The sequence below is a fragment of the Chaetodon auriga genome, chromosome 7 (genome assembly GCF_051107435.1).
Source record: "Chaetodon auriga isolate fChaAug3 chromosome 7, fChaAug3.hap1, whole genome shotgun sequence".
Lineage (NCBI taxonomy): Eukaryota > Metazoa > Chordata > Actinopteri > Chaetodontiformes > Chaetodontidae > Chaetodon > Chaetodon auriga.
Window position 1 is genome coordinate 24,838,406 of NC_135080.1, and position 27,424 is coordinate 24,865,829.

Below are 27,424 nucleotides of genomic sequence, written 5' to 3' on the forward strand. Positions count from 1 at the left end.
AAGAAGGAATTTAAAAACGTCACTTTGGGATCTGGTGGAGTTAATATTTTAAACAGAATCAGTTTATCAAAGTTAATTTACTGTCACAGCACAGGGTTTTACAATGAAATGTCAGTTGTAACCCTTCACACTTCACACACGTAGACTGCAGATTCACATACTTATGCTACTTTAAGAGCATTTCAAAATGTGTGTTTCGTAGATGTTTCTCATCCCATCCTTTTTTTTCCTCCCTATCTGGGTGTCCCGCAGTGCCCGACCCACCCAGGAACCTGCAGCTGTCTTGTGATAACGCTGAGGATGGGACAGTGGAAGTGTCCTGGAGCCCTCCTGACAAAGGACACGGCCTCATCCGAGAGTACATCGTGAGTCCTCCTCACCTGCATAAAACTGATTCACATGTTCATTTTTAGCCAGTAAAAGAAACTTTCTGCATGTTTATCCTACTTGAGGAAACTGGCACACTCTCACACAGTGAGAAAAGCTCATGGACTCTGCATTTCCTGTTCGACCTTTCTGCCTTAACGACAGCTGCTGTACGTCTCCATGTGCGTGTGTGCGTGTGTGCGTGTGTGTGTCTTTGTGCATGTGTGATGTCAGGTTGAGTACACTGAGCGAGGAGGTCTGGACTGGACGTCACAGAAATGCACCACGACCCACACTGAGGTGAAGGAGCTGCAGCCAGACACTCAGTACAGGTTCAAGGTAAGGCACACACATGCACCGGGTTTTTTTTTTTAACACCATTGTGATGTTTTCATATACAAACAATGTGTTTAAATGTTGATGTCTCTGTAATGCTGCCTCCCAGGTGGCAGCAGTGACCAGTCGAGGTGTGGGCAACTGGACTGAAGTTAAATCTATCACCCCTAAGAAAGGTGGGTGCTTCTCCCAACTCTGTCACCACCCTCTGCTTTGAAAACCTTTCCAAAAGTGCCACCTGCTGGTGGTAAGCAGGTATTTCAGCTTGTGCTGGTGTGCCCTTGTGTGAAACAGTTGTTACAGCTTCACTTGGAATGTGAACACTGCAGATGGGATTGTCTGCCTCTATTTCAGGTGGTGCAGACGTTTCTGTTTTCAGCAGTCGTCAAAAATAACTTAACCGCATAACCGCCGTCCACGTGTATGGAATCAGATTTGTGTCAGAATAATCAAACAAAACTTGTTCAATATCAAACAAAAAAATTTTGAGAGAGAATAAAACTCACTGAAGCAAAAAAAAAAAAAATTTCAAAAGTAAAACTGTAACTTGCAAACAAATTATTTGTGCAATTGAGTAAACTATTGGTCTTTTACTGTTTTGTTAATATGTGGTTTTATTTACCGTTCCCTCTGTTTCTTTCTCACTGCTCAGATTTTTGCTCTCACCGTCAGCTTTGCAGTCACACTGCCAGCTCTCTTGTTTGCGCTCCCTGAGTTTTTATTTGCGATTCTGACACAAACCTCTCACGTGGACGGGCTTTTTCAGGGGTGCATTGCCATTGGCTAGTGAGTTTTGTGAGTGACAGCTCAGTGCCCGGAAGTTGCTCAGGGCAGCATGCGCGAAAAACAACACAGACACCCTGGACTATGGCAAGCCGTCTCTGTCAGAAATACGCCACATTCAGTCACGTTTCGACTTCATTACGGCGTAAAAGACGCAGTTTTTTCAGATTTTACAGCGTTTTTTTACACCGTAATGCGCAAAAAAAAAAACGCCTTTTACGCCGTAATGAAGTCCTCCAAGAACGCGCGTAAAAAAACGGCGTTTTTCTAGTATGATCATAATCTCCACCCTTCTTTTCTCTCAGCCACTGAACTTGAAGTGTCTGCACCCAATCGCTGATCAAGACAAGCAGACCAAATCAGTTCAGCACAGATCTCCTTTGTGGCAAAGTTTGTCCTAACTTACCTTGTAGTTTCTCGTAGGTTAATATTTTGGGTGATAGGCAGGAAAATATCCCATAAATGAACTTCGTCGTTATTTTAAATTCCTCTTCCATGCATCCTTTATTTTATTTTATTTTTTTTGGTCAATGCTTCTATGTCATTGTTGATTTTTACTGGTTTACTCTCTGGCCAATGAAGTGAGGAAGTGGTGCAGTGGTTAGAGCTCTGGACTTTGAAATGGAGACCTTTTAGCTTGCAGGTGTGAATCCCGTGACTGGCATTGTTTACTTGAACCTTTTGCGTTTTTTTTTGTTTGTTTGTTTGTTTGTTTTTTTACTCTGTCATACACCACGTTGCTATATCATGATGTATGTGTTTGGATATAAACCCACTGACTTTGCAGCCCTGTGTTAGTAAACAAGATGGCAGAAACCTGTGTGTACTTGTACTTCCTCTCATTTCTGTCGTTGTTTAAACTCTCCTTCCATGCATTGTTAGGCTATATAGATTTTTTTGGCTACATATACATACATATGTGTGTGTGTGTTTTTTTTTTTTGCTCTGGTAAGCCTTCTGGTAGAATCAGGAGGGGAGGAAACACAGCTAAGATCATTATAATGCTTCACCTATCTGCAATTAATGACCTGCAGTCCAATAATTTCATATCTTCATTCATATCAGGATTCGCACCTGCAAGCTAAAAGGTCTCTTGTTGTTTGGGTTTATTCTGACAAATGAAGGATAAAAACACCAATTTTTTTTTAAAAAATGGGACTTTTTCTGGTTGGTGCAGCTGCAGTTTGGTCACAGATGGTTTAGAGGTCTCTTACTTCTGCCATCATGCAGCCGGAGCAGAGAACCTTTTTCCTATCAGTGCTACTTCAAGTTTTATAACATCCATCAAGGGCAAAACTAAATTATTGAACGCGCTAACCTCCGCAATGGCTGAACTGGCGATGATGTACACTTGCTGTTCATATAATTAAGTACATTGAATACATTTGCATTATCAGCGTGGTTTCTTTTGCTCCCAAATCGATAAAGTGGCCCCCTGCATGACTGTCATGTCGTCTTATTGTGACCATTGTACTCAGCCTGTCCCAGCCGTATGTGTGCACACAACCATTTGGCCTCGAACGCATCATGACGACACAAGAACGGACAACAGCCGTCAGCGTGTTGTGTTTGTAGAGACTGACAGTGTTTGTGAAGGAAGCTGAATCCTTCAAACAGCTTTGTGCTCTTTTCTCTTTGCCGTGACACCAAATGAAGCCGCTTGGCCTTAAACTCTTAAACCACCTCAGACTCTTAGTTCACCTGTGAAATGTTGCTGAAAGAAAAGCTGCTTTTCATTCAAGGGTTTTCTTTGGATGAGCAGAAATGCGCAGGCTGTCGGCTGCAGACGAGAACTCAATCAAACAAAGCTTTGAATATTACACCAACGTTGTACACTTAAAAAATTATCAACGACCAACAAACAAACTAACAAACATTATTTCTGCTTATTTTGATTTGATTTTTGTTCTTTTTATTTTTTTAATCCAATTTTTGTTCTTTTTATTTTTTTAATCTGATTTTCCATCCATCCATCCATCCATTTCCACCCGCTTATCCGGGGCCGGGTCGCGGGGGCAGCAGTCTAAGCAGGGACGCTCAAACTTCCCTCTCCCCGGACACTTCCTCCAGCTCATCCAGGGGGACCCCGAGGCGTTCCCAGGCCAGCCGAGTGACATAGTCACTCCAGCGTGTCCTGGGTCTTCCCCGGGGCCTCCTCCTGGTGGGGCATGCCTGGAACACCTCCCTAGGGAGGCGTCCAGGGTGCATCCGGTAGAGATGCCCGAGCCACCTCAGCTGACTCCTCTCGATGTGGAGGAGCAGCAATTCTACTCTGAGCTCCTCCCGGGTGACAGAGCTCCTCACCCTATCTCTAAGGGAGTGCCCCGCCACCCTGCGGAGGAAACTCATTTCAGCCGCTTGTATCCGGGACCTCGTTCTTTTGGTCATGACCCAAAGTTCATGACCATAGGTGAGGGTAGGAACGTAGATTGACCGGTAAATCCTTCTTCACCACGATGGACCGATACAGCGACCGCATTACTGCTGCCGCTGCACCGATCCGCCTGTCAATCTCACGCTCCATTCTTCCCTCACTCGTGAACAAGATCCCAAGATACTTAAACTCCTCCACTTGAGGCAGGATCTCTCCCCCAACCCGGAGCCACCTTTTTCCGGTCAGGAACCATGGCCTCGGACTTGGAGGTGCTGACTCTCATCCCAGCTACTTCACACTCGGCTGCGAACTGTCCCAGTGCACGCTGAAGGTCCTGGCTCGATGGAGCCAACAAGACAACATCATCTGCAAAAAGCAGAGATGAAATCTGCCGGCTCCCAAACCGAACCCCCTCCGGTCCCTGGCTGCGCCTAGAAATTCTGTCCATAAAAATAATGAACAGAACCGGTGACAAAGGGCAGCCCTGGCGGAGTCCAACATGCACCAGGAACAGGTCCGACTTACTGCTGGCAATGCGGACCAAGCTCCTGCTCCGGTTGTACAGGGACTGCACAGCCCTCAGCAGAGGGCCTCCAACCCCATACTCCCAGAGCACCTCCCACAGAATGACGCAAAGTCCACAAAACACATGTGGACTGGTTGGGCAAACTACCATGAACCCTCAAGCACCCTGTGGAGGGTATAGAGCTGGTCCAGTGATCCGTGGCCGGGACGAAAACTGCATTGTTCCTCGTGAATCCGAGGTTCAACTATCGGCCGGATTCTCCTCTCCAGTACCCTGGAATAGACTTTCCCAGGGAGGCTGAGGAGTGTGATCCCCCGATAGTTGGAACACACCCTCCGGTCCCCCTTTTTAAACAGAGGGACCACCACCCCAGTCTGCCAGTCCAAAGGCACCGTCCCCGACTGCCACGTGATGTTGCAGAGGCGTGTCAACCAGGACAGCCGTGCAACATCCAGTGACTTGAGGTACTCAGGGCGGATCTCGTCCACCCCCGGAGCTTTGCCACCGAGAAGTTTGCAGACTACCTTGGTAACTTCAGCCCGGGTGATGGACGAATCGACCTCCGAGTCCCCAGTCTCTGCTTCCTCTGCAGAAGACATGACAGTGGGATTGAGGAGATCCTCGAAGTATTCCTTCCACTGCCCAACAATATCCCCAGTCAAGGTCAGCAGCTCCCCACCTCCACTGTAAACAGTATTGATGGAGAGCTGCTTCCCCCTCCTGAGGCGCTGAACGGTTTGCCAGAATTTCTTCGAGGCGGACCAGTAGTCCTCCTCCATGACCTCCTCGAACTCCTCCCAGACCCTAGTTTTTGCTTCTACAACCGCCTGAGCTGCTGCCCGCTTAGCCTGCTGGTACCCGTCAGCTGCCTCAGGAGTCCTATGAGCCAACCAAGCCCGATAGGACTCCTTCTTCAGCTTGACTGCATCCCTTACTTCCGGTGTCCACCACCGGGTTCGGGGATTGCCGCCACGACAGGCACCGGCGACTTTACGGCCACAGCTATGGACGGCTGCATCAACAATGGAAGTGGAGAACATGGTCCATTCGGACTCAATGTCTCCAACCTGGTGGGAGTTGAAGACATCCCTGACAGCGGGTTCCACCAGACGTTCCCAACAGACCCTCACAGTACGTTTGGGTCTGCCAAGTCTGTCCCACTTCCTCCCCGGATCCAACTCACCGCCAGGTGGTGATCAGTTGACAGCTCAGCCCCTCTCTTCACCCGAGTGTCCAAGACATACCGCCGAAGGTCAGATGATATGACTACAAAGTCGATCATTGACCTCTGACCTAGGGTGTCCTGGTGCCACGTGCACTGATGGACACCCTTATGCTTGAACATGGTGTTCGTTATTGACAAACTATGACTAGCACAGAAGTCCAACAACAGAACCCCACTCGGGTTCAGATTGGGGAGGCCGTTCCTCCCAATCACACCCCTCCAGGTATCACTGTCGCTACCCACGTGGGTGTTGAAGTCCCCCAGCAGAACGATGGAGTCCCCAGTTGGAGCACTTTCCAGTACCCCTCCCAGGGACTCAAAGAAGGCCAGGTACTCTGCACTGCCGTTTGGCCCATAGGCCGAAACAACAGTGAGAGACCTGTCCCCGACCCGAAGGCGCAGGGAAGCGACCCTCTCGCTCAGCGGAGAGAACTCCAACACATGACGGCTGAGCTGGGGGGCTATAAGCGAACCCACACCAGCTCGCCGCCTCTCACCGCGGGCAACTCCAGAGTAGAAGAGAGTCCAGCCTCTCTCAAGGAGTTGGGTTCCAGAGCCCGAACTGTGCATGGAGGTGAGTCCGACTATCTCTAGTCGGTACCGCTCAACCTCCCGCACTAGCTCCGGCTCTTTCCCCCCCAGCGAGGTGACATTCCATGTTCACATAGACAGAGTCGTTGTCCAGGGTTTGGGTCGTCGGGGCCCCCGCCCACGACTGCCACCCAAAACGCAAAGCACCGGCCCCTTCAGGTTCTTCCTGCAGGTGGTGGGCCTACGGGAAGGCGGACCCATGTCACTCCTTCGGGCTGAGCCCACGGGACCCGGCCACCAGGCGCTCGCCTGCGAGCCCCAACCCCAGGCCTGGCTCCAGGGTGGGGCCCTGGTGACGCCAATCCGGGCGACGTGAACATCCTCGTTTTTTCAATATCCATAAGGGCTTGTGAACCGCTCTTAGTCTGACCCGTCACCTAGAACCTGTTTGCCTTGGGAGATCCTACCAGGGGCATTAAGCCCCGAACAACATAGCCTCTAGGATCATTCGGGTACTCAAACTCCTCCACCACGATAAGGTGGTGGTTCAAGGAGGAGAATCTGATTTTTGTTCTTTTTATTTTTTTAATCCAATTTTTGTTCTTTTTATTGTTTTAATCCAATTTTTGTTCTTTTTATTTTTTTAGCCCGATTTTTGTTCTGTTGATTATTTTTGTGATCTTAGTCTATTTTGGAATCTTTGAATATTTGTGCAGCTGATTGTGTTGCTGCAGAAAGTGAAGACATTTCATTCTCACTCCTTCTGAGCTCCCAGAGCCAGCAGTTTGAAGATTCTCCACCACTTCTTGTTGTTCTTCTTCTTGGCGACATAGCTCTCAAGCTCTTCCACCTGTGACTTCATGGAGCTCTCCATCATCTCCCACTGCTGCACCTTGTCTTGCATCATCTGCTGGAGGCTGGTGATGGTCTGAGAGAGGAATTCCTGTGCAGTGTCTTTGTCTGAAAGCTGCGCCTTCAGACTCTGAGTGCTCGTCTCAAGTTTGTCTTCAGCCGCTGCACGGGACTGCTTTTCGGTGAGGAGCTCCACCTCCAATGTCTCGATCTGCTTTTCAAGGCTGGCGTTTGCTTCCTTCGGGCGTGTGTCGGCAAGGAGCTCCACCTTCGCTGCCTTGAGCTCGTTTTCAAGGCGCTTTCCTCATGTGCTCCAGTTTCACTGAAAGGACCTTGTTCAGCTCATCGACATAATCAACATGATCAGCCTTTTGCTGTACAGCTTCCATGTCTGAAAGCTTCTTCTTCAGCCTCAACGTGTTCTTTTCAAGTTTGTCTTCAGCCGCTGCACGGAACTGCATTTCTGAAAAGAGCGCCATCTTCAATCCCTTAATCTTCTTTTCAAGGCTGGGGATTGCTTTGTTCGCATGCTTTTCAGCAAGGAGCTTCACCTCCAACACCTTGTTCTGCTTTTCAGCAAGGAGCTCCGCCTCCGATTTCTTGATCTGCTTTTCAAGTCTGGCGTTTGCTTCCTTCAGGCGTCTGTCGGCAAAGGGCTCCCTCTTTGCTGTCTTGAGCTGGTTTTCAAGGCAATCCTTGTCTTCCTTCGTGTGCTCCAGGTCCCTTGAAATGGCCTTGTTCAGCAGACTGACATAATCAGCCTTATGCTGTGCAGCTACCAGAGACTGAGTGCACATCTCAAGTTTGTCTTCAGCCGCTGCACGGAACTGCTTTACGGCAAGGAGCTCCACCTTTGCTGCCTTACCCCGTGTTCCCACCAAACGCGATGCCACAAGATCGCGCGACAAGATTACATACAAAGTCAATGCAAAGACGCGATTTGAGGCGTCATCGCGCCGGGCGATGCGCTGGACGCGATCGTGCGGCGTGATGGACGCGTTGGCCACGAAAATCGCTCCCATCGCGTCGCCCCATTGCGCCATCGCTTCATCGCTCGAGTTGAAATAATTGAACTTTTGCGGCGAATTCGCGTGAAGACGCGCCGCGACAGCCTATCAGCGTTGTGATCGTCATCGACGTGGTGATGTACGGACGTCCTGGTGTTCCCAGGCGCAAACCAAACCGGCAGAAACAATGGAGGAGCAGCTAATTCTTGCCGTCACCGCTCACCCAGAGCTGTATGACAGTTCCTGTCCCCTCTACAGGGTCAGGAACAAGACAGACCAGGCCTGGGTGAGCGTGAGCGAGGTGTATGGACTATGGTGGTTAGCGATGGTGCTTATCTCAGCCATGGTCGACGAGAGAATGAAATGGCGGAAGAAATGTTGTTGTTTGAGCGGGCTCGTCGTGCGATGCGATGCCGCGACAAGGCGTTTTTTTGCATATTGGACCAGCATCAAAACTGGAGCGTGTAGCGCGATGCGATTTCATTTGATGCGCAATTAAATCGCTTTCATCGCGTTCGGTGGGAACACGGCGTAAAGCTCGATTTCAAGGCTGTCCTTCGCTTCCCTCGTGTCCTTCAGTTCAGATGATGATCGGGATCATCAGCTTCAAGCTGTGACCTCAGACTCCGAGTGCTCATTTCAAGTTTGTCTTCAGCTGCTGCACGGGACTGCTTTTCGGTAAGCAGCTCCACCTTCAACGCCTTCATCTGCTTTTCAAGGCTGGCGTTTTCTTCCTTTGTGATCTTATCTGCAATGAGCTCCACCTTCGCTGCCTTGAGCTCGTTTTCAAGGCTGTCCTTCTCTTCCCTTGTGTGCTCCAGTTTGATTGAAAGGGCCTTGATCAGCTGATCGAGATCATCAGTCTCAAACTGTGGACTGTCTTTGTCTGATAGCTGCGCCTTCAGACTCTGAGTGCTCATTTCAAGTTTGTCTTCAGCCACTGCACGAGACTGCTTTTCTGTAAGGAGCTCCGCCTCCAACGCCCTGATCTGCTTTTCAAGGATGGTGTTTGCTTCCTTTGTCCGCTTTTCGGCAAGGAGCTTCACCTCCAACACCTTGATCTGCTTTTCAAGGCTGGCGTTTGCTTCCCTCAGGTGCTTGTCGGCAAAGGGCTCCACCTTCAATGCCTTGAGCTGGTTTTCAAGGCTGTCCTTCTCTTTCCTCATGTGCTCCAGGTTCATTGAAATGGTCTTGTTCAGCTGATCGAGATCATCAGCCTTATGCTGTGCAGCGTCTTTGTCTGAAATCACAGCTTTCAGACTCTGAGTGCTCATCTCAAGTTTGTCTTCAGCCGCTACACGGGACTTCTTTTCGACAAGGAGCTCCACCTTCGCTGCCTTGAGCTCGTTTTCAAGGCTGTCCATCGCTTTCCTCGTGTGCTCCAGTTTCATTGAAATGGTCTTGTTCAGCTCATCGACATAATCAACATAATCAGCCTTTTGCCGTACAGCGTCTATGTCTGAAAGCTGCTTCTTCATCCTCAAAGTGCTCATTTCAAGTTTGTCTTCAGCCGCTGCACGGAACTGCTTTTCTGAAAAGAGCTCCACCTTCAATGCCCTGATCTGCTTTTCAAGGCTGTCCTTCGCTTCCCTCGTGTGCTTCGGTTCGATTGAAATGGCCTTGGTCAGATGATCATCAGCTTCAAGCTGTGACCTCAGACTCCGAATGCTCATCTGAAGTTTGTCTTCAGCCGCTGCACGGGACTGCGTTTCGTTAAGGAGCTCCGCCTTCAACGCCTTCATCTGCTTTTCAAGGCTGGCGTTTTCTTCCTTTGCGAGCTTTGCGGCAAGGAGCTCCGCCTTCGCTTCCTTGAGCTCCTTTTCAAGACTGTCCTTCGCTTCTGTCGTGTGCCTCAGTTTGGTTGAAAGGGCCCTGGTCAGCTGATCGAGATCATTAACCTTAAACTCTGCAGTGTCCATGTCTGAATGCTGCCTCTTCAGCATTTTGAGTTATTTACAGATTCTGAAAGTATAGATTCTGAGCTTTCCAATGATGTCCAACACATGGAAATCTGAAAATATCTGAAGAAGATGTGGCCATTTGAATGTAGACACTTCTCAAACTAGTTTAGTGAGAAATCCAGCCTGAAAGATTCTCACCTACCGGAGCAGCCAGGTAACACAGTGCTGCTCACTGCATCTCATTTACATAAGTCCAACCCCCTACTGGTCTAGCTATCAGTGACATCTGGTATCTGTTAGCCCGCAGGACAGAAACTATTGTAGTTTGAACAATGGTTATCAAATGAAAATGGCAATTCTTTTGTTACAAAAAGTCCCTGAATAGAGATGAAAAACAAGAAAGGTAATATACTCAAGAGTTAGAAGGAGCAAATGTAGATACTTATTTCTAATATTAAATAAAATCAAATAAATTCTGTCACTCTGTGGTGCAGTGGGATGGATCATGTCTGTGTTTGATTATGTCAGTCAGAGTGTTTTTGCCAATTCTGAAAAAGGAAAACAAAGAAAACCCTTGTTTCAGATCATGGGTCACGCTAACAGGCACATTCAGTCACGTTTTAACTTCATTACGGCGTAAAAAACGGCATTTTTTACGCTGTAATGCGCAAAAAGAACGCAGCTTTTTAGGCCGTAATGAAGTCCTCCAAGAACGTGCATAAAAAATGCTGTTTTGTGCATCAAAACGTGCATAAAATATCTGCAATTAATTATGTGCTTTAAAATGTTTAAGCTAAACTTCACAGCAGCAGGAAGTTGCCTTTTATAAATTCTCAGAATAAATTTAGTAATTCATAGATATGGAAAAAAGGTGGAAGAACAAAATTAGCATCTGCCATTGGCATAATTTTAACATAATGTGCATTTTCACAGCATTTATCCATCAGTACAACAGCAACACAGTCACGTCAGCCTCATCGTTCTTAACCCATTTACACCAGGTATTAAGATGCGATCTGTATCCAGATACATTAGGCAGATAAGAAGGATCCGATCCTGCCTCTGTGTTAAAACCTGCTATTTTTAACACATCCTTGTTATCAACATTGAGATCAAATCTCTGTCCTCTGACCTCTGCTGTTCACAGCAGATCAGCTGCACAGGTGAGTGCAACACAGACAGTTATTTCTTACTGTACATCATCATCATTCCCACCAATGCTGCTTTAATTTGAAGAACACGTCTTTTGGCACTTTGATAGCGCAGAATAGATGTGAGGCGTGTCTCTTTCAGCCTTCTCACTTTTTCGCTCACTAAATCTGAACAACAGTTTGTGTTGGCTAAAAACAAATATCTGTATGTTGTGTAGCCTACAGATTCCAGCAACCTACCCAAGATCCAAACATAGTATGAGTTAGACTTAGGATACAGATTACATTTTAATACCAAGTGTAAACAGGGTTTCCATTGCTCTTTTTAACATAAATACCATTTTCACTCACTCGTTCATTAAGTCAGATTCTGTTCAGAGTCTGTTCTTCAACATGTCATGTGAAATGCTGTCCATGTAAGAAGTGCTGAGTTTGGATTAGCAGCAACATTCTATTACAGTAAAGTATCTGGAGAAAATCAGACTGCCATGGCTTAGACTGATGCCCCTGAAGACACAAGCAAATCACACTTGTTTGTCTCTTCAGGGCGTCTTTCATCGTCAGCCACGTATTTCATTGTCAGCCCTCTGAACTAAAACAAAAACACCTGCTCCTTTTCTGCAGCTCTGCCTCCTCCTTCTGTGATCGCTGACAGCATCACCACCGACTCCATGAGCCTGTCATTCAGCTTCAACTCCCAGTACGAGGTAGGAGCTTCTCTCTACCTCAGCGTGTTACTTGAAAAGCTTGTGTCCTTTCTGCGTCTGTGTAAACATGACTGATGGCACTCTTGTGCTTCTTTAAGGTGAAACAGTACGTCGTCATTCTGTCCTGGCAGTTTGACACTCACGTCAAGGAGAGCCAGAACTACACAGTCAGAGAGAAGATCCTCAGAGGTAGTGTTTGTGTAGGATTCTTCACCCAGGTGAATGACATGTTGGAATCAAGTGTCATTTATCTGGAAATTAAATGAGCGATGTGTGCTGTCTGTTCCCAGCTGCAAACCTGACAGCAGGCACGGTGTATGAAGTGGCTGTGTGGGCTCACACCAGTATAGGAGACAGTCCCACCGCCCTGTCCCATCATCAGACCAGCGGCACACAGCCAGAGCGGCCCCTCCTCAAAGCCCGAGCCCTAAACCAAACAGCTGTGGACTGCAGCTGGACCATCAGCGGACCCCCTCCTCAGGTATCAATATATTTATCAATATATTGTGACATGTGCACTGGGATGAAATGTTAGCAGCACATTTCCAGAAAGATGTTTGAAGGTCATAGAACAAAAACATATACAACAAACTAACTAACACTAACATGAACTTGGCATTTCAAAGTGCGTGTTGTTCTTTTTCTCTGGTGAGGATAGCATGTAGCATCAGAAAACAGCATCTGAAAGACCCTAAAGTCGACAGAATATGTCTGTGCTGTGAGATTTTACAGGGGGAAAAAGGCACATTGTACCACCTGAAAAAGAGAAATCTGTCTCAAAAGTCCTGACAACCTGTCAGTAGGGATTGCAGATCGATGTTCCTTTATTTCAACAGGCCATAAACCAGAATGGTTGGGAACAAGTGCTCTGTAGTACTGTGGTATTGGTCATGATCCATTTTTGGAAATGAAACTTTGAATAGAACAACTCTGAACTGCTTTACTGAGCTGACACTTGATGTGATGTGTGTGTGTGTGTGTGTGTGTGTGTGTGTGTTTGTGTTTGTGTGTAGGTGTATGGTGTGTTTTATGCCACCTCCTTCCTGGATCTGTACCGCAGTCCTCGTCAGGTCAGCAGCACGTCTCTGAGCCTGACGGTCACAGTAGACAGTGATGAGCAGTATCTCTTCCTGGTGAGTCCTCTCAGCATCACAGCAGTGTCCTCTAAGCTCTTGATGAAGAGCTCCTCTTCTCCTCACTGTTCATTTTGAACTGTGTGTGATCCACTTCTGTTTTCTCTTGGATCATAATGATTGAGTATCCGCTGATAATAATGCTGCACCACTGTATTTGTATTTTACTCTGAGCTTTGTGCAGTAAAGCTATTATTGGTCCAGTGTTTATTCAACAGAGACATCTGGGCAGATGTCTGAACTCCTAAATATCTGAAGTGAAACTAATCACATCTGTCAGGCTATCCCTCAGTGTTTTCACATGAGAAAAAAACCCTCCCCAGTCTGTCCACCAAAAAGAAAGTCAGAGCAGAAGTGGGAAGTATTTGGTGTAAAATTAGACGAATGCAGGTGCAAAGGTGAACCGCGATCTGCTCCACAGCTCTGCCATCACCTGCGTGTGAGGTGGTGTGGGAAGCCAGCAGCTGATCGAAGCTACGTGACCGAATTTAAATTCAGCTGCTTTACTGTGTTTAACTACAGGCACAGTGTATTCAGAGTAATGTTGAATAATAACCAGTGTTTAAAACAATATCACATTAGATAATTCCACATTATCCTTATTTATTGTTATTCTATATCTATTCAACTCCTCCTCTAAATACGACTGTAAAAATGATCATGCTAAGCAGGAGATTGAATAGGGTGAATAAATACATGAGGGCTGCAACTGATGATTATTAACATTGTCAACTTAATATCTGTCAGTGTTTTTTGGTTAATCGATTCATTAGATAAGTCTTTTAAATGTGTGAGAGGTAAAGTACATTTATATAATCTGCACACCTGTTATGGAAACATGTATGTTGATCATTTTGCTCTGAAAAGCTTATGTAAAAATTAATTAATTGCTGTGCAACAGTTTGAAACCTAAATATGTTCAATTTGCAATGATGTATAACAGAGAAAAGCAGACATTTTTAGAGCCTGGACCCAGCGAGTGTTGCTTAGTCAACACATCAAATCGTTGCAGCACTAAATAGACAATACTGAGCAACATGTAGCTAACAACATGGTTGGCTGATTAGATTAGATTTGATTCACGGCACAGTTCAGCAGAGTGACAGCTGAGAGGAAGAAGCTGATTACATCAACACATTCTGATGTTGGTCGTTTAGCCTTTTCTTTTGTTTGTGTTCCATCGCTCTCTGACTGTCCGGAGCCATCACGACTCTTGTTTTTTGTGTTCTGCCTTCAGGTGCGTGCCGTCTCTCCCTTCCTGGGTCCACCCTCTGAGTATGCTGTGGTGAAAATGATTCCCAACGAGAGGCTGCCACCCAGGAACCTCCACCGTGTGCGAGCAGACAAGACGCAGGCCACACTGAAGTGGCAGCCGCCCTACGACGCCCCAAACACACCTCTGGTACAGCACTGCAGCATGTCACTGTGGCCTGTTAGAGCTGGATGAAAATCAAACAAACAGGATTCTTCCCTCACAATCAGTAATGCAGATCCTGATATTGACACCTGTACTGACAGGTGCCCTTTCATCGGAAACCAGTCATGTGCCTGACTTATCCCAGCCGTGTCATCTGTTCTTGTCACTTCTTGTGACTGGATGTGTTTTTGCTGTTGTGTCCTCCCGTCTTCTCTCTGACTTTCTCCGACTGTGTATCCGTAGACATATGCCATCCATGTGCGGGACGTGATCCGCAAGGTGGAGCGGGACTACAAGCTGACCACCCAGAACAACACGGTGGAGTACCTGCTGAAAGGCCTGGAGCCCGGCGGACGGTACAGCGTCTCTGTCCGGCTGCGCAACATGAGCAAGGAGGCCAGCTTCACTCTGAGCACAGGTACACTCACAGCACGTACAGCCTACACGTCTGCTGAGCTTCATTTCTTTTGATTTGGAACTTCACTACCCATCATGTTAATGTGCATCACAAGCTCCTTCAGAACAGTTGATTCATTCACCCTTTGCTAAGCCCCATTCCCCTTTGTTACTGTTGCTGTCAGTTTGTACTTTCTCTCACTACACATATGCTGTTTACAATGTTCATGGGGCACAGTAACAGCTTTAGATAGATAGATAGATAGATAGATAGATAGATAGATTCTTTATTTATAAAGATTCAAGCTGCACTTTATGGCGACATACAGCATCGTCCTTGTATTGCAGTGTATATGGCTCATTTGGTCCAATTTTGATAGTACAGAGTTCCATCCATCCATCCATCCATTTCCATCCGCTTTATCCGGGCCGGGTCGCGGGGGCAGCAGTCTAAGCAGGGACGCCCAAACTTCCCTCTCCCCGGACACTTCCTCCAGCTCATCCGGGGGAACCCTGAGGCGTTCCCAGGCCAGCCGAGCGACATAGTCACTCCAGCGTGTGACATGTGGGGCATGCCTGCAACACCTCCCTAGGGAGGCGTCCAGGGGGCATCCGGTAGAGATGCCCGAGCCACCTCAGCTGACTCCTCTCGATGTGGAGGAGCAGCAACTCTACTCTGAGCTCCTCCCGGGTGACAGAGCTCCTCACCCTATCTCTAAGGGAGTGCCCCGCCACCCTGCGGAGGAAACTCATTTCAGCCGCTTGTATGCACCGGGAACAGGTCCGACTTACTGCCGGCAATGCGGACCAAGCTCCTGCTCTGGTTGTACAGGGACTGCACAGCCCTCAGCAGAGGGCCTCCAACCCCATACTCCCGGAGCACCTCCCACAGAATGACGCGAGGGACACGGTCGAATGCCTTCTCCAAGTCCACAAAACACATGTGGACTGGTTGGGCAAACTCCCATGAACCCTCAAGCACCCTGTGGAGGGTATAGAGCTGGTCCAGTGTTCCGCGGCCGGGACGAAAACCGCATTGTTCCTCCTGAGTCCGAGGTTCAACTATCGGCCGGATTCTCCTCTCCAGTACCCTGGAATAGACTTTCCCAGGGAGGCTGAGGAGTGTGATCCCCCGATAGTTGGAACACACCCTCCGGTCCCCCTTTTTAAACAGAGGGACCACCACCCCATTCTGCCAGTCCAAAGGCACTGTCCCCGACTGCCACGCGATGTTGCAGAGGCGTGTCAACCAGGACAGCCCTGCAACATCCAGTGACTTGAGGTACTAAGGGCGGATCTCGTCCACCCCCGGAGCTTTGCCACCGAGGAGCTTGCCGACTACCTCAGTGACTTCAGCCCAGGTGATGGACGAATCGACCTCCGAGTCCCCAGTTTCTGCTTCCTCTGCAGAAGACATGACAGTGGGATTGAGGAGATCCTCAAAGTATTCCTTCCACTGCCCGACAATATCCCCAGTCGAGGTCAGCAGCTCCCCACCTCCACTGTAAACAGTATTGATGGAGAGCTGCTTCCCCCTCCTGAGGCGCCGAACGGTTTGCCAGAATTTCTTCGAGGCCGACCGGTAGTCCTCCTCCATAGCCTCCCCGAACTCCTCCCAGACCCGAGTTTTTGCTTCTACAACTGCCCGAGCTGCCGCCCGCTTAGCCTGCCGGTACCTGTCAGCTGCCTCAGGAGTCCTGTGAGCCAACCAAGCCCAATAGGACTCCTTCTTCATCTTGACGGCATCCCTTACTTCCGGTGTCCACCACCGGGTTCGGGGATTGCCGCCACGACAGGCACCGGCGACTCTATGGCCACAGCTATGGACGACTGCATCAACAATGAAAGTGGAGAACATGGTCCATTTGGACTCAATGTCTTCAACCTCCCTCGGAATCTGGTCGAAGCTCTCCCGGAGGTGGGAGTTGAAGACCTCCCTGACAGCGATTAACCGATTTTACTATTAACCGCGCTTTAAAACGTCACGGTTATTTAATCCCAAAAGCTCCACTACACCGAGCGTTTCTTTTCTCACTCGCAAAAAACGGACATTATGCTGGCACGTTATTTTCGGCGCAACCTGCACGGAACGAAAACAAAGTTACGCTAGCGGCGCACCTGCTTTAAGTGCGGTGCGTATCAAGAGATATGGAGGCTACGCTACAGTAGCCTAGCAATGGCAGAAGGACCAGGCAGCGAAACTCTGTTTCCACCGAAGAAAAGAGTGAAGTCGGCAGTGTGGGAGCATTTCGGATACAATATGAATGACCAGGGAGTCATTCAAGACGACGGATCACCTGTTTGCAAAACCTGCCGAAAAAAAATGTTGCAAAAATGCATTTGCGGGATCACCACCCAGCTTTACACGCCAAAATAAAGGTAACACATAATAACTGAGTTAAATTACGTTTACGGCAAGTTATTTAATGAAACATTGAGTTGGTAGGGAGTTAAATATGAACGTGTCACTTAAAATCAGTGGCATAGCGGTGAGAGTTGAGCTTTTAGTTCAATGTTAACAAACAGCAGCAAAGCCGCATGTTTGCCTATGGAAGACAAAATTGCTCCTCTCAAGGGCTTCTGTCTACGGAGCCCGGGACCTGACACGGGGAAAAAATAAATTGTGGCCACGATATAGCTATAACGTGCGCACGAAATATTAATTCGTTCCCACGAAACACTAATTTGTTCCCACGAAGTACTAATTCGTTCCCACGAAATACTAATTTGTGGCCATGAAATAAACATAACGTGCGCATGCAATACTTATTTGTGGCCACGGAATAGCTATAACGTGCGCACGAAATATTAAATGATAATAATATTATTCCTGGACAGCTGGGTAAGCAAATCGAGCGCACCTAAACTTCAGTAGCCTACGGGATGTCTTCAAGGTAAGTTTCTTATTATGTTTTTGTTAATATCTTGTCGATATGTCCCACATTTAGACAGTTACTTTATCTACTACAACGGGTAGCTGCCGTCTCACCCGACTTTGTATCATCCTGTTACTACACGGTGTTTTGTTGTGCTAACGAGTGGTCGTAAACGCATTTGTGTCTATAGCTGTCCAGGAATAATATCGTTATCATTTAATATTTCGTGCGCACGTTATACCTATTTCGTGGCCACAAATAAGTATTTCGTGGCCACAAATTAGTATTTCGTGGGAACGAATTAGTGCTTCGTGCGCACGTTATAGCTATATCGTGGCCACAATTTATTTATTTTTTCCCCGTGTCAGGTCCCGGGCTCCGTATCTGTCAGTGACCGTTTTAACGTCACAGTTTGCTTCTTCCCATCTGTGTTGACCAGGTGTAAAACACTAACTATCAATGAAAAAATACACAAACTGAAAATGCTAAATAATTTTGTAATATAGTTGATCAAAATAGCCATGCAGACACAGTCCTGCAGCCTTTCACTCCATTTGTATTTTTCAAAAGGGAAATACTGACATGGATGATTACAGAGCAGAGGTCACTTTTAGTTTATCTATATTTATTATTTTTGTACTGTATTATTTGATTACTATGTTATTTCTGACAGCAATAAATAGCACATTAAAATCTCTAAAGAATGTTCATGTGATTTTATACATTAGTTCATTAGTAGTGTTGTGAACTTAATTAATGTATAATAATCGTGATAATCGTGAAACCGTGATTATTCCTCAGACTATAATCGTACAATCAAAATCTATAATCGTTGCATCCCTACTCACCACCAGGTGGTGATCATTGACAGCTCAGCCCCTCTCTTCACCCGAGTGTCCAAGACATACCGCCGAAGGTCAGATGATACGACTACAAAGTCGATCATTGACCTCCGGTCTAGGGTGTCCTGGTGCCACGTGCACTGATGGACACCCTTATGCTTGAAAATGGTGTTCGTTATTGACATACTATGACTAGCACAGAAGTCCAACAACAGAACACCACTCGGGTTCAGATTGGGGAGGCTGTTCCTCCCAATCACACCCCTCCAGGTATCACTGTCACTACCCACGTGGGCATTGAAGTCCCCCAGCAGAATGATGGAGTCCCTGGTTGGAGCACTTTCCAGTACCCCTCCCAGGGACTCCAAGAAGGCCGGGTACTCTGCACTGCCGTTTGGCCCATAGGCCGAAACAACAGTGAGAGACCTGTCCCCGACCCGAAGGCGCAGGGAAGCGACCCTCTCACTCAGCGAGGAGAACTCCCAACACATGACGGCTGAGCTGGGGGGCTATAAGCGAGCCCACACCAGCTCGCCGCCTCTCACCGCGGGCAACTCCAGAGTAGAAGAGAGTCCAGCCTCTCTCAAGGAGTTGGGTTCCAGAGCCCGAACTCTGCATGGAGGTGAGCCCGACTATCTCTAGTCGGTACGGCTCAACCTCCCGCACTAGCTCCGGCTCTTTCCCCCGCAGCGAGGTGACATTCCATGTCCCCATAGCCAGAGTTGTTGTCCAGGGTTTGGGTCGTCAGGGCCCCCGCCCACGACTGCCACCCAAAACGCAAAGCACCGGTACAGAGTTCTAAATCTAAATGAAATTAAGAGTGTTACTTCATTCTATCAGAGCCTTGTTCGGATGCATTGTTCTCTTTGATAAGAGAAGGTGATGTGAGGAGGAGAAGTAACCAGTGTTGTCTCTGATGATGAGTTTGGCTGACTAAAGTTTCCTTAATCCAGTGAAGAGGACAGAAGTGCTAAAGCTGAGCAAACCTGCAGTTGATTCGTCAATGAACAGAAATGAATTGGCAGCAATTAAAGTAAGCATTTCATTTGAAGTAATGAAGTAAAGTGTTGCAGGTTCCAGATTCTCCTGTGTGTGTGTGGGTTCACAGCTTTTATTGATCTCCGTTCCAATAAATAAAGCAATAAAGAGCTGACACCTTGTACTGTGGAAGCTGGTGATGAGAAATGTAGTTTTTTTCTGATATTCTAACATCTGTTTCACGATGTGTCCTTGCATACATGTGATTCACATGTGAACACATCCATGGTACTGTATGTATTTGTACCTGTGCAGGCTCCTGTCTGTCAGTGCTAAGAGATTAGGCTAAACTACAGTACCACCAATCACTTTTTAAAACTTCACATGTCTTTACAAAGAAATGTATTTCTTAAAGAAGTATTCTCTCTCTGCTGCAGTTCCTCTTCCAGCTCCTGAAGCCCTGAAAATTTTGACAGAGAAAGACCATGTGTTCCTCTTCTGGAAGAGTCTGGCTGTGAGAGAGAAGGGCTTCAATGAGAGCAGGGTGAGACACCAGCAACCAACACGTTTTTCTTCTTGTCTACTCATCCATTTTCTACAATCTAACTTTGCAGGCAACAGACTCATGGCATATTTAATTGTAGACTTCTAATGAATAATTACCATTTTAAAAACTGTAAAATATAATCAGGATGCACAGCAGTAGACACCCAGACAGCAAAGTTTAATAACAGTCCAAAAGAAGCATGTTTTGTACTTTAAGTTGTGTGGTTTTGTGCTCTTAATATCCTCCACTGAGCTGTATATGCTGTTTCCAGGGCTATGAAGTGCACGTGTATGACAGTGTGACCAACCAGACCTCCTACCTGGGAAACACCACAGAGACCTACTTCCGTATCAGCAGCCTGGTGGTGGGACACAACTACACTTTCTCTGTGCAGGCGCGCTGCCTGCTGAATGGCCAGCTGTGTGGGGAACCTGCACTCCTCCTGTATAACCAGCTAACAGCAGGTACTGCAACATACAGACACAGTGAGGAACATGAGCTCACAGCAGAGAGTGGAAAAAACTTGGACTTTTTTCATTCATGCTGAACATGCTACTTCTCACCCGTCCAGGGGCCAGCGATGCTTCCCGTGGTGAGGGCCACTCAGGAGACATGGCAGCGGTGGTGGTCCCAGTCCTCTTCTTGCTGTTGCTTGGAGTGTGCGGCGGCTTGGTGGTGCTCTACCTCCGGCACCGGCGACTGCAGAACAATTTTACCGCCTTCGCGAACTCCCATTACAACTCCCGCCTGGGCTCTGCCATCTTCTCCTCCGGGGATGAACTGGGTGAGACAATTCAAATATTTTTACAGCTGTTGGCTGAGGCTGCAGAGATCATTAGGGCTCAGTACCTGGTTCTGGTACTTGGACTTGACTGGATGCTTCAGTGAGTGCAATTTACACGATTTATGAGTGGGAAGCCGGCAGGGGCTCGTGTCACTGTCACTGGAGAGGAAGTCCCAGGGGTTGGTCAAGGTGCCTGTGAAGTGGCGAAGGTGGGGATTCTGAGGGAGATAAAAATTAAAAGCAACTTGACACTGAAAGGTGCAAAAAAAAACACCTTCATGCTCCTTGTGAATTGGAGGAAGCATGTGAAAAAAAAATTGTGAAGAAAAGTAAGAGATGTGAAGAGGTGAACCTTCCTGTGTTCCTTTTCATCTGTGTGATGTATGGATACACATGTCTCAGAGCTGCTGCTGGCTGACACTACAGGAAGACAAATAGTTTATGACTCAAGACACGTCACATACTGCAGAAACTCGCTTTATATGGTTTAGTTTTATCACAGCACATCCAAGCAGAGGCAGTCAGTGTGATGGCTGTGAATGCTAATGTCGCCCCTCTGTCTGTGTAACCAAAGCAACACACACTCTTTATGACTTTATGACTCAGCTGGGATTGTAATTGTTATGAAAAGGCTTTGATATACTGTTGATAAACTGTTGTGTTCGAATCCATAAAACTGGTGATGCTGGAATTTCAGTTGCACTGTCAAGATTATAGACCGGACCTGTATCCTCATTTCCAGCAGTATGCAGAGCAGACTTCACTGCTAACATTATCCCTTCTGCTACTCCAGGTTTCCATTTATACATCCCATTATAATTTTCCAGCTCTCTGAATCAGTATTGACCTTCACTACAGAAGCTCTTCATTTCTTATTCTCTATTTAACTACTGAATATCTGGGAAACAAAACAAGTGTTAAAGTGTTGTTTGACTCACTTAATACTTTGTATTTAAAAAGACACAATATGTGTTCTCCCATTTGGAAAACACAAGCATTATATGTCGTGTCAGGAGGAAAAGATGGAAATGAAATTAGTGTTAAGCATAAATTTAGTAACTTGGAGTAACTCATCTCACTTTGGAGATTAGACAAATTGCGTCTTAAAAGGTAATTGATTGAGGTTTTTGGGGGGCACTGGTTGTGTCTCAAATTCACTCTGTTTAGCTCTGTTTTGGTCTTCAACAACTCTACAGGATTCTAGCTGCTAGCTGCTGCACTACGCTCACAAGCTAGTTGCTAACTTTACATTTTTTGCTAAAAACAGCAGCCTGCTCTAGCTGGAAAACAATGAGCTGAAAGACGCTACCCGAAGACACAAAACACTAATTTGAAAGTACTGAATAGCTTTAACAGCAGGACATTTACTGAAACATTCCTCTTTCTTCTCTTCCCTCCCTCTTCCTCTCAAGGTGATGATGATGAAGATGCTCCCATGATCAGTGGCTTCTCAGACGACGTTCCCATGGTCATCGCGTAGCAAGACGTCCCTCAGTTACCCATTTCTCTCCTCCCTTCTCCCCCTCTCTTCTTCCGCCCCCACTCCCCTTTTACTCCCCATCACTCCCCATCAGTGGCACGGTGCGTTGGAGTGAAGAAGGAACAGGCGGAAACTCGGCTGCCATCCCAAATCTGTCGATGGGAAATCACCCCAATTAGCAGGAAACATGAAGAAAAATGGAAAAGAGAGAAATAGATATTTTTCAAATATACAATGCACTTTTTTTGGATGCGCAATAACTTATTTTTTATAATATTAAATATATATATATATGTATGTATATGTATATATACATATATACATATATATGGGGTCAAAAAAGGACTGTGAGGAAGAGGTGGACACTGAAGCAAACTGTGAAGGATTTGAGTTTGTCAAGCACGCCAGGGAAAGAGAGACCCTGTTTGTCATGCAAACTCACTATCCATAGGAGCGGTTCATTGCTTAAAGCCAAAATAAGCATCCAGAGACTGGAATATAGAATGCAAACAAAACACACATCGAAAAAATACAAATATATAGACAAATGCTGTATACAATATGTACAAATAGAAAATGTTGGAGCAGTAATAGTTACATATTTTGGTGATAGTACAGTGTGTACTATAGCTGTCTATGTAACATTGGTGCCTAGTGTGAGGCAGTGGGAAGAGTCAACTGTGGATCATGTTTCATCATTTACTCAATTTCAATTGTTTGTGTATTTGAATGATCACCACTTTAGAGAGTGGTGATCGTTGTAAACGCATTAACGCATTAAGTCTTTGACATCAGCGCAACCAACCGGCTCAGTGATTAGATTTACCAGTGGCACCATGTAGTGTCCTCATACGTAGATACACCTTTATTTTCCACCACCAGCACACTGTTGTATGTCTGTATTTAACACATGTACCATGATAGGAGAATATTCTTGGCTTTGAGGGGAAAAGTCCCTCACAGCATTGTTGAGATCATCAGAACTATTTGTAAATATTGGCTTTTAATATGTCCTCTCCTTGTAATGCTGCACCATATCATTCTGTAAAACGTGTATTTATTGTTTTTTTTTTTTTTTAAAAATCATTCAGGACCACAAATGATCATCCCCAGCATTTTGCCATAGCTGTAGTCGGAGAGGAAGTGGGTTCTCAGGGAACTGTGTCGGAGCGGACACCATTGCAGCACCATCATCACCACCATGGCTTAGGCAGCACTGTCCATCTACTGTTGAATAGGTACAGAAACCTTTGAGAATGTACTGGATCAGCTGTGGGTGAAGATGCACATTATTGTCAGCAGTTGTGATGAAGAGTCCGATTCAGGCTCACCATCCGGTTTCAAAAAAATATAAAGGCTTAATTCAAACAAAATCACAAAAACATGTTTTCACTGACTGTTGTGGTATCTAGTAATGCAGATAGTTTGGGTTCTGCTGTAAGTACCTGTGGGATTTCAACAGCAACACGGCTTTCCAGAAACAGTGTACCTCCTACTCTACATCAATTGTTACTGAACTACTTTGTGATGAAAACTAGTCGATGCTGTGGTTCACCTGTTTCATTCAGAGCACCTGCTCATAGCAGAAAGTGCCACAGTTCCTCAAGAAAGAGGTGGAACTGAAAGTTTGTTGACATACTGACTTCTTGTGTGCTAGTTGGCGAGCGGGCTGGCGACCTAACCAGGGTTATGCTATAGCATGAGCCAGCCACTACAGACAACCAGGCATTCCTGCAATTCAGCTGGTAAGAACAGATGGATGAATAAAAGCATTTTTAAAAGGACGCCACCTAGTTGCTAGCTAGTTCACAGTTTATTTAAGAGTTATGCTTCCATTTGCTGCCCTGTCTCTTGTGGGTTAGGGTTATGGGTTAATGATGCGAATCTCCATTTCAAAGTTAGTCAAAATTCTATGCAAAAGCCCGGTGCAGATTTCAGGGATGCAGATAACAATTAGTTTAACTGTCGATTATTTTTCCTTCATTTTGATTTGCTGGGTGGTTGCACATTGTGTCCAAAATGGTCCAGAATGCAAAGCTATTTAGTTTGCCATCATATAGGACAGAGAAAAGCAGTAGTTTTGTGAATGCTTGGCATTTTTAGTAATTCGCTGACTTAAATGATGAATCAACATTAAATGTAAGTATTCAGCCATTTATTTGCTTCCAGTCGACTAACTGTAGTGATTCCATTAAAATGAACTGGTTTTGGTCTATTGGCTGATACAAGTGTTGGTATGACCAGGCCCTAACAGGGACGCTGTTTCTGGAAAGAGATTTCTAAAACGTCATTTTGCTTTGCTGTGAGCACCACTTAAGACACCTCTAATCAACTGCATTGCTAGACAACTGCGAGAGGTATGTGACAAAACATGGATTCTTCTGTGATCTGGATGGTTCTGTTTAGTATGATGAGACCAATCTTCAGTACCAGTTAAAAGAACCAGCGATAATAACCTGTGAGGATGTTGTCTCTCTGTAGATACAGAATCTAACTATTGCACGTCCATAAATATATTAACACAAAAAACATTTTTGGGAATCATCGTCTTTGTTCTGCCCCCAACTCTGTACTGTAGTCCATTAACTGATATTTGTGTTTTGCCTCTTGGCTTGAGCCATTTGAACTGATGGTGTTCTGCTTTCTATTGACCTTGTTCTTGTTTTGTTTGTAAAGATGTCTTCATGAATGTATTTTATATCTGTACTTTTTATGGTACTGTCCCAGCTCATTATGCTACGATCACCACCTGTGAAGTGAATGCACACTCTTTGGTTTTGCCCTCGCCACAGTGAATTAGTAACCCATTCCAGTGTGGACAGCAGACTTTTATGTTGTTACTCTGTGGATTGGCTTCTGCAGACAAATGTTAGCTGTTAAAGCCCAAGTCCAGTTTACTAACCCAGAGCAAAAAACCATTTTTGTCAGGTAGAGCCCAGATATTTCCTGCATTATCCTTCTTTCATCATCTCTTTTTTTCCCCAGATCAGTAAACGGTGTCTGTACTGACATTTAAGGTTTCCTCAATACAGAAGCTTGATTTCATGCAGCTCTTCTCCCTCTTCATGGTGTACTTTGTTCTGTTTTCTTGGCCTTAAAAAAACAGATTTTCTGGCATTAATGCTGGTTGTTTTTTTTTTTTGCTCTGTGGAGTTTCTGTTTTCTGATTTTGTGTTTTGCCACATAATGCCTTATTAGAACACATTGGGTTTTTATGTACTGTACTGTTTGTATGATAGAACACAAGTGCACACGCATGCATACACACAGTCACACACACAAGACTTAAGAGGCTGAAGAGGAGGTCACTGTTAGGGCATTGTTTAATTTTGTCAGATCACTGCTCTTTTCTGCGTCGGCTGCTGTAAGCCAGCCACTTACTCTCTTTTTAGTCAGGTTTTACATGTACAAAGTATAATTATTGGTTCTCATGTGACGGTTTGCTCCCCACATGTCTTAATGTCGACTCTTGTCAAATAGTTTGCTTCAAAATGTTGTTGGGCACAGAGTTTGATCATGTTGGACTTCGCCATGTTTGAAGATGTTAATGTCATGCTTGCTTATCTCGGAGGTTGCAAGAACAACGAGATGTTTGGTGAAAGAGTATGAGGTGTTTTAAAAACCACTTATACTGAAATAAACTTGCTGAAAATTAAACTCTGTCCTGTCCTTTCATCTACATCATTTGTACAGCCTTCTCAAATGGAAGCATTGGAAGGACTGTGTTACTTAACAAGTCTTAATTGCTAAGAATCAGAATCAGAATTTTCTGATTCTGATTCTGATTCTGAGGTAATTGTAATCCGTAAGTATTTACTATACGATCAAGCAAAGAACTTGCAGAGAGTGCCCCATCGGGCCTTCAGACGCTTATCAGAGTCTTTCAGCAGGCAGGATGCCTGTTCCACGTTCAGCAGGATCAGGTTCCTCCAGCCACAAACCCTGACAGTGGCAGGCTGGTTTGTGCTGCTTTCAGTTTACAATGAAGTCTTAGTAGAGCCAGTCAACACCCCGACTCTGACATTAATTAAGGTCCAAAAGGCCAACTATGGGACATACTGCAAAATTAAAATAAAACCCTGACAAGGATGTTACTTCAAACCAAATCATGTATAAACCCAGATCTGACACAATTAGAAGAGGTCATAGCTGATATATTTGAGACCACCCCACATAACAAGGTTGCCTTCTTAAAAAGCTGATCCCAGTCCCAGTGTGAGACAGACACAGCTCCACCTTTACATTTCCTGTTTATAACAGTATTTGTACATGTTTAAAAGGAAGGATCCATAAGGTCTGCATCACAATAGAGCATGAAAACCTAATGATAGTGTTATCCAATAGTGGTGGTAGACAGAACCACAACAAGGACAAGGATATGTTCTTATTTCTAGACATGACGGTCTGCTCCAGCCACTCACAGCTGAGCTGCCTCCCGGAGAGTCGGTTTGGCCCAAGTCAATGGATACTTTGCATTGATAAGATAATGCTGAAATACATCTGGGACTCATAGACCCCTCTGAATCTGGGCATAATTAATTTCTTGTAAGCAATTCTGGGCTTTTTGTTAGGCCAAAGGAATCAAATAAAAAAGGATTTATTGTCTCCAAATCACTTTTGAGGAAATTTAAGGAATGGATATAATGATATGAATAAGTCTTGGTAAAATATAACTTCTGCTTTACCCCATAGAGACAATGGTGAGGCTCTCCATCTGTTGATGTCATGCCTGATGGAGTGGAGGATGCCAGGGCCAGTAAGGCTGAAGGTTTTAGCTAAAGGAGATATGATGTTGATTCCCAGATACTTCATTCCATCTGTTTTCCAGATAAAAGGGGCGAGCATCAAATCAGATTTAAATGTGTGAAAGTTGAGTGGAATTTCTTCACTTTAGTTCTAATTAATCTTGTGTAGTGAAAAGCTGACAAATAAGTTGACCAAATGGATGAATGATGGGAGCCTGCTTAAGATAAGCAAAATATCAACAACAATTTTAAATTTCAATTCGATGCAGTTGCTCAGTTGTCTTGGGAATGGTTTAGTTTGGAGGTTGTGTATATCAATATATACATATATAACAAGAATGAACTATCAAGCCCAATTTTCTTTGGTGTATTCAACATCTATGTAATGCCATTCCTGATGTTTCATCTTATCTGGATAAAATATTCATCATATTTGTAAAACTGTCCATCTTTCTCCTGTATGGTCA

The 27,424-nt window shown here is 45.7% G+C and overlaps 1 protein-coding gene across 3 annotated transcripts in view; it reads left to right on the top strand.

Annotated features, from left to right (window-relative positions):
• sorl1 (sortilin-related receptor, L(DLR class) A repeats containing) overlaps positions 1-22,402 on the top strand; it is a 95,674-nt gene extending 73,272 nt beyond the window's left edge. For all 3 annotated transcript variants that reach the window (XM_076734622.1, XM_076734623.1, XM_076734624.1), the window contains exons 36-48: positions 253-365; positions 601-705; positions 812-878; positions 11,677-11,759; positions 11,858-11,948; positions 12,050-12,240; positions 12,773-12,892; positions 14,130-14,294; positions 14,553-14,727; positions 19,839-19,945; positions 20,220-20,412; positions 20,520-20,732; positions 22,145-22,402. In XM_076734622.1, the coding sequence (XP_076590737.1) occupies positions 253-365; positions 601-705; positions 812-878; positions 11,677-11,759; positions 11,858-11,948; positions 12,050-12,240; positions 12,773-12,892; positions 14,130-14,294; positions 14,553-14,727; positions 19,839-19,945; positions 20,220-20,412; positions 20,520-20,732; positions 22,145-22,212 (1,691 nt within the window). In that variant the 3' untranslated portion in view covers positions 22,213-22,402. The remainder of the gene's footprint in view (positions 1-252; positions 366-600; positions 706-811; positions 879-11,676; positions 11,760-11,857; positions 11,949-12,049; positions 12,241-12,772; positions 12,893-14,129; positions 14,295-14,552; positions 14,728-19,838; positions 19,946-20,219; positions 20,413-20,519; positions 20,733-22,144) is intronic.
• The last annotated feature ends 5,022 nt before the right edge of the window (positions 22,403-27,424 follow it).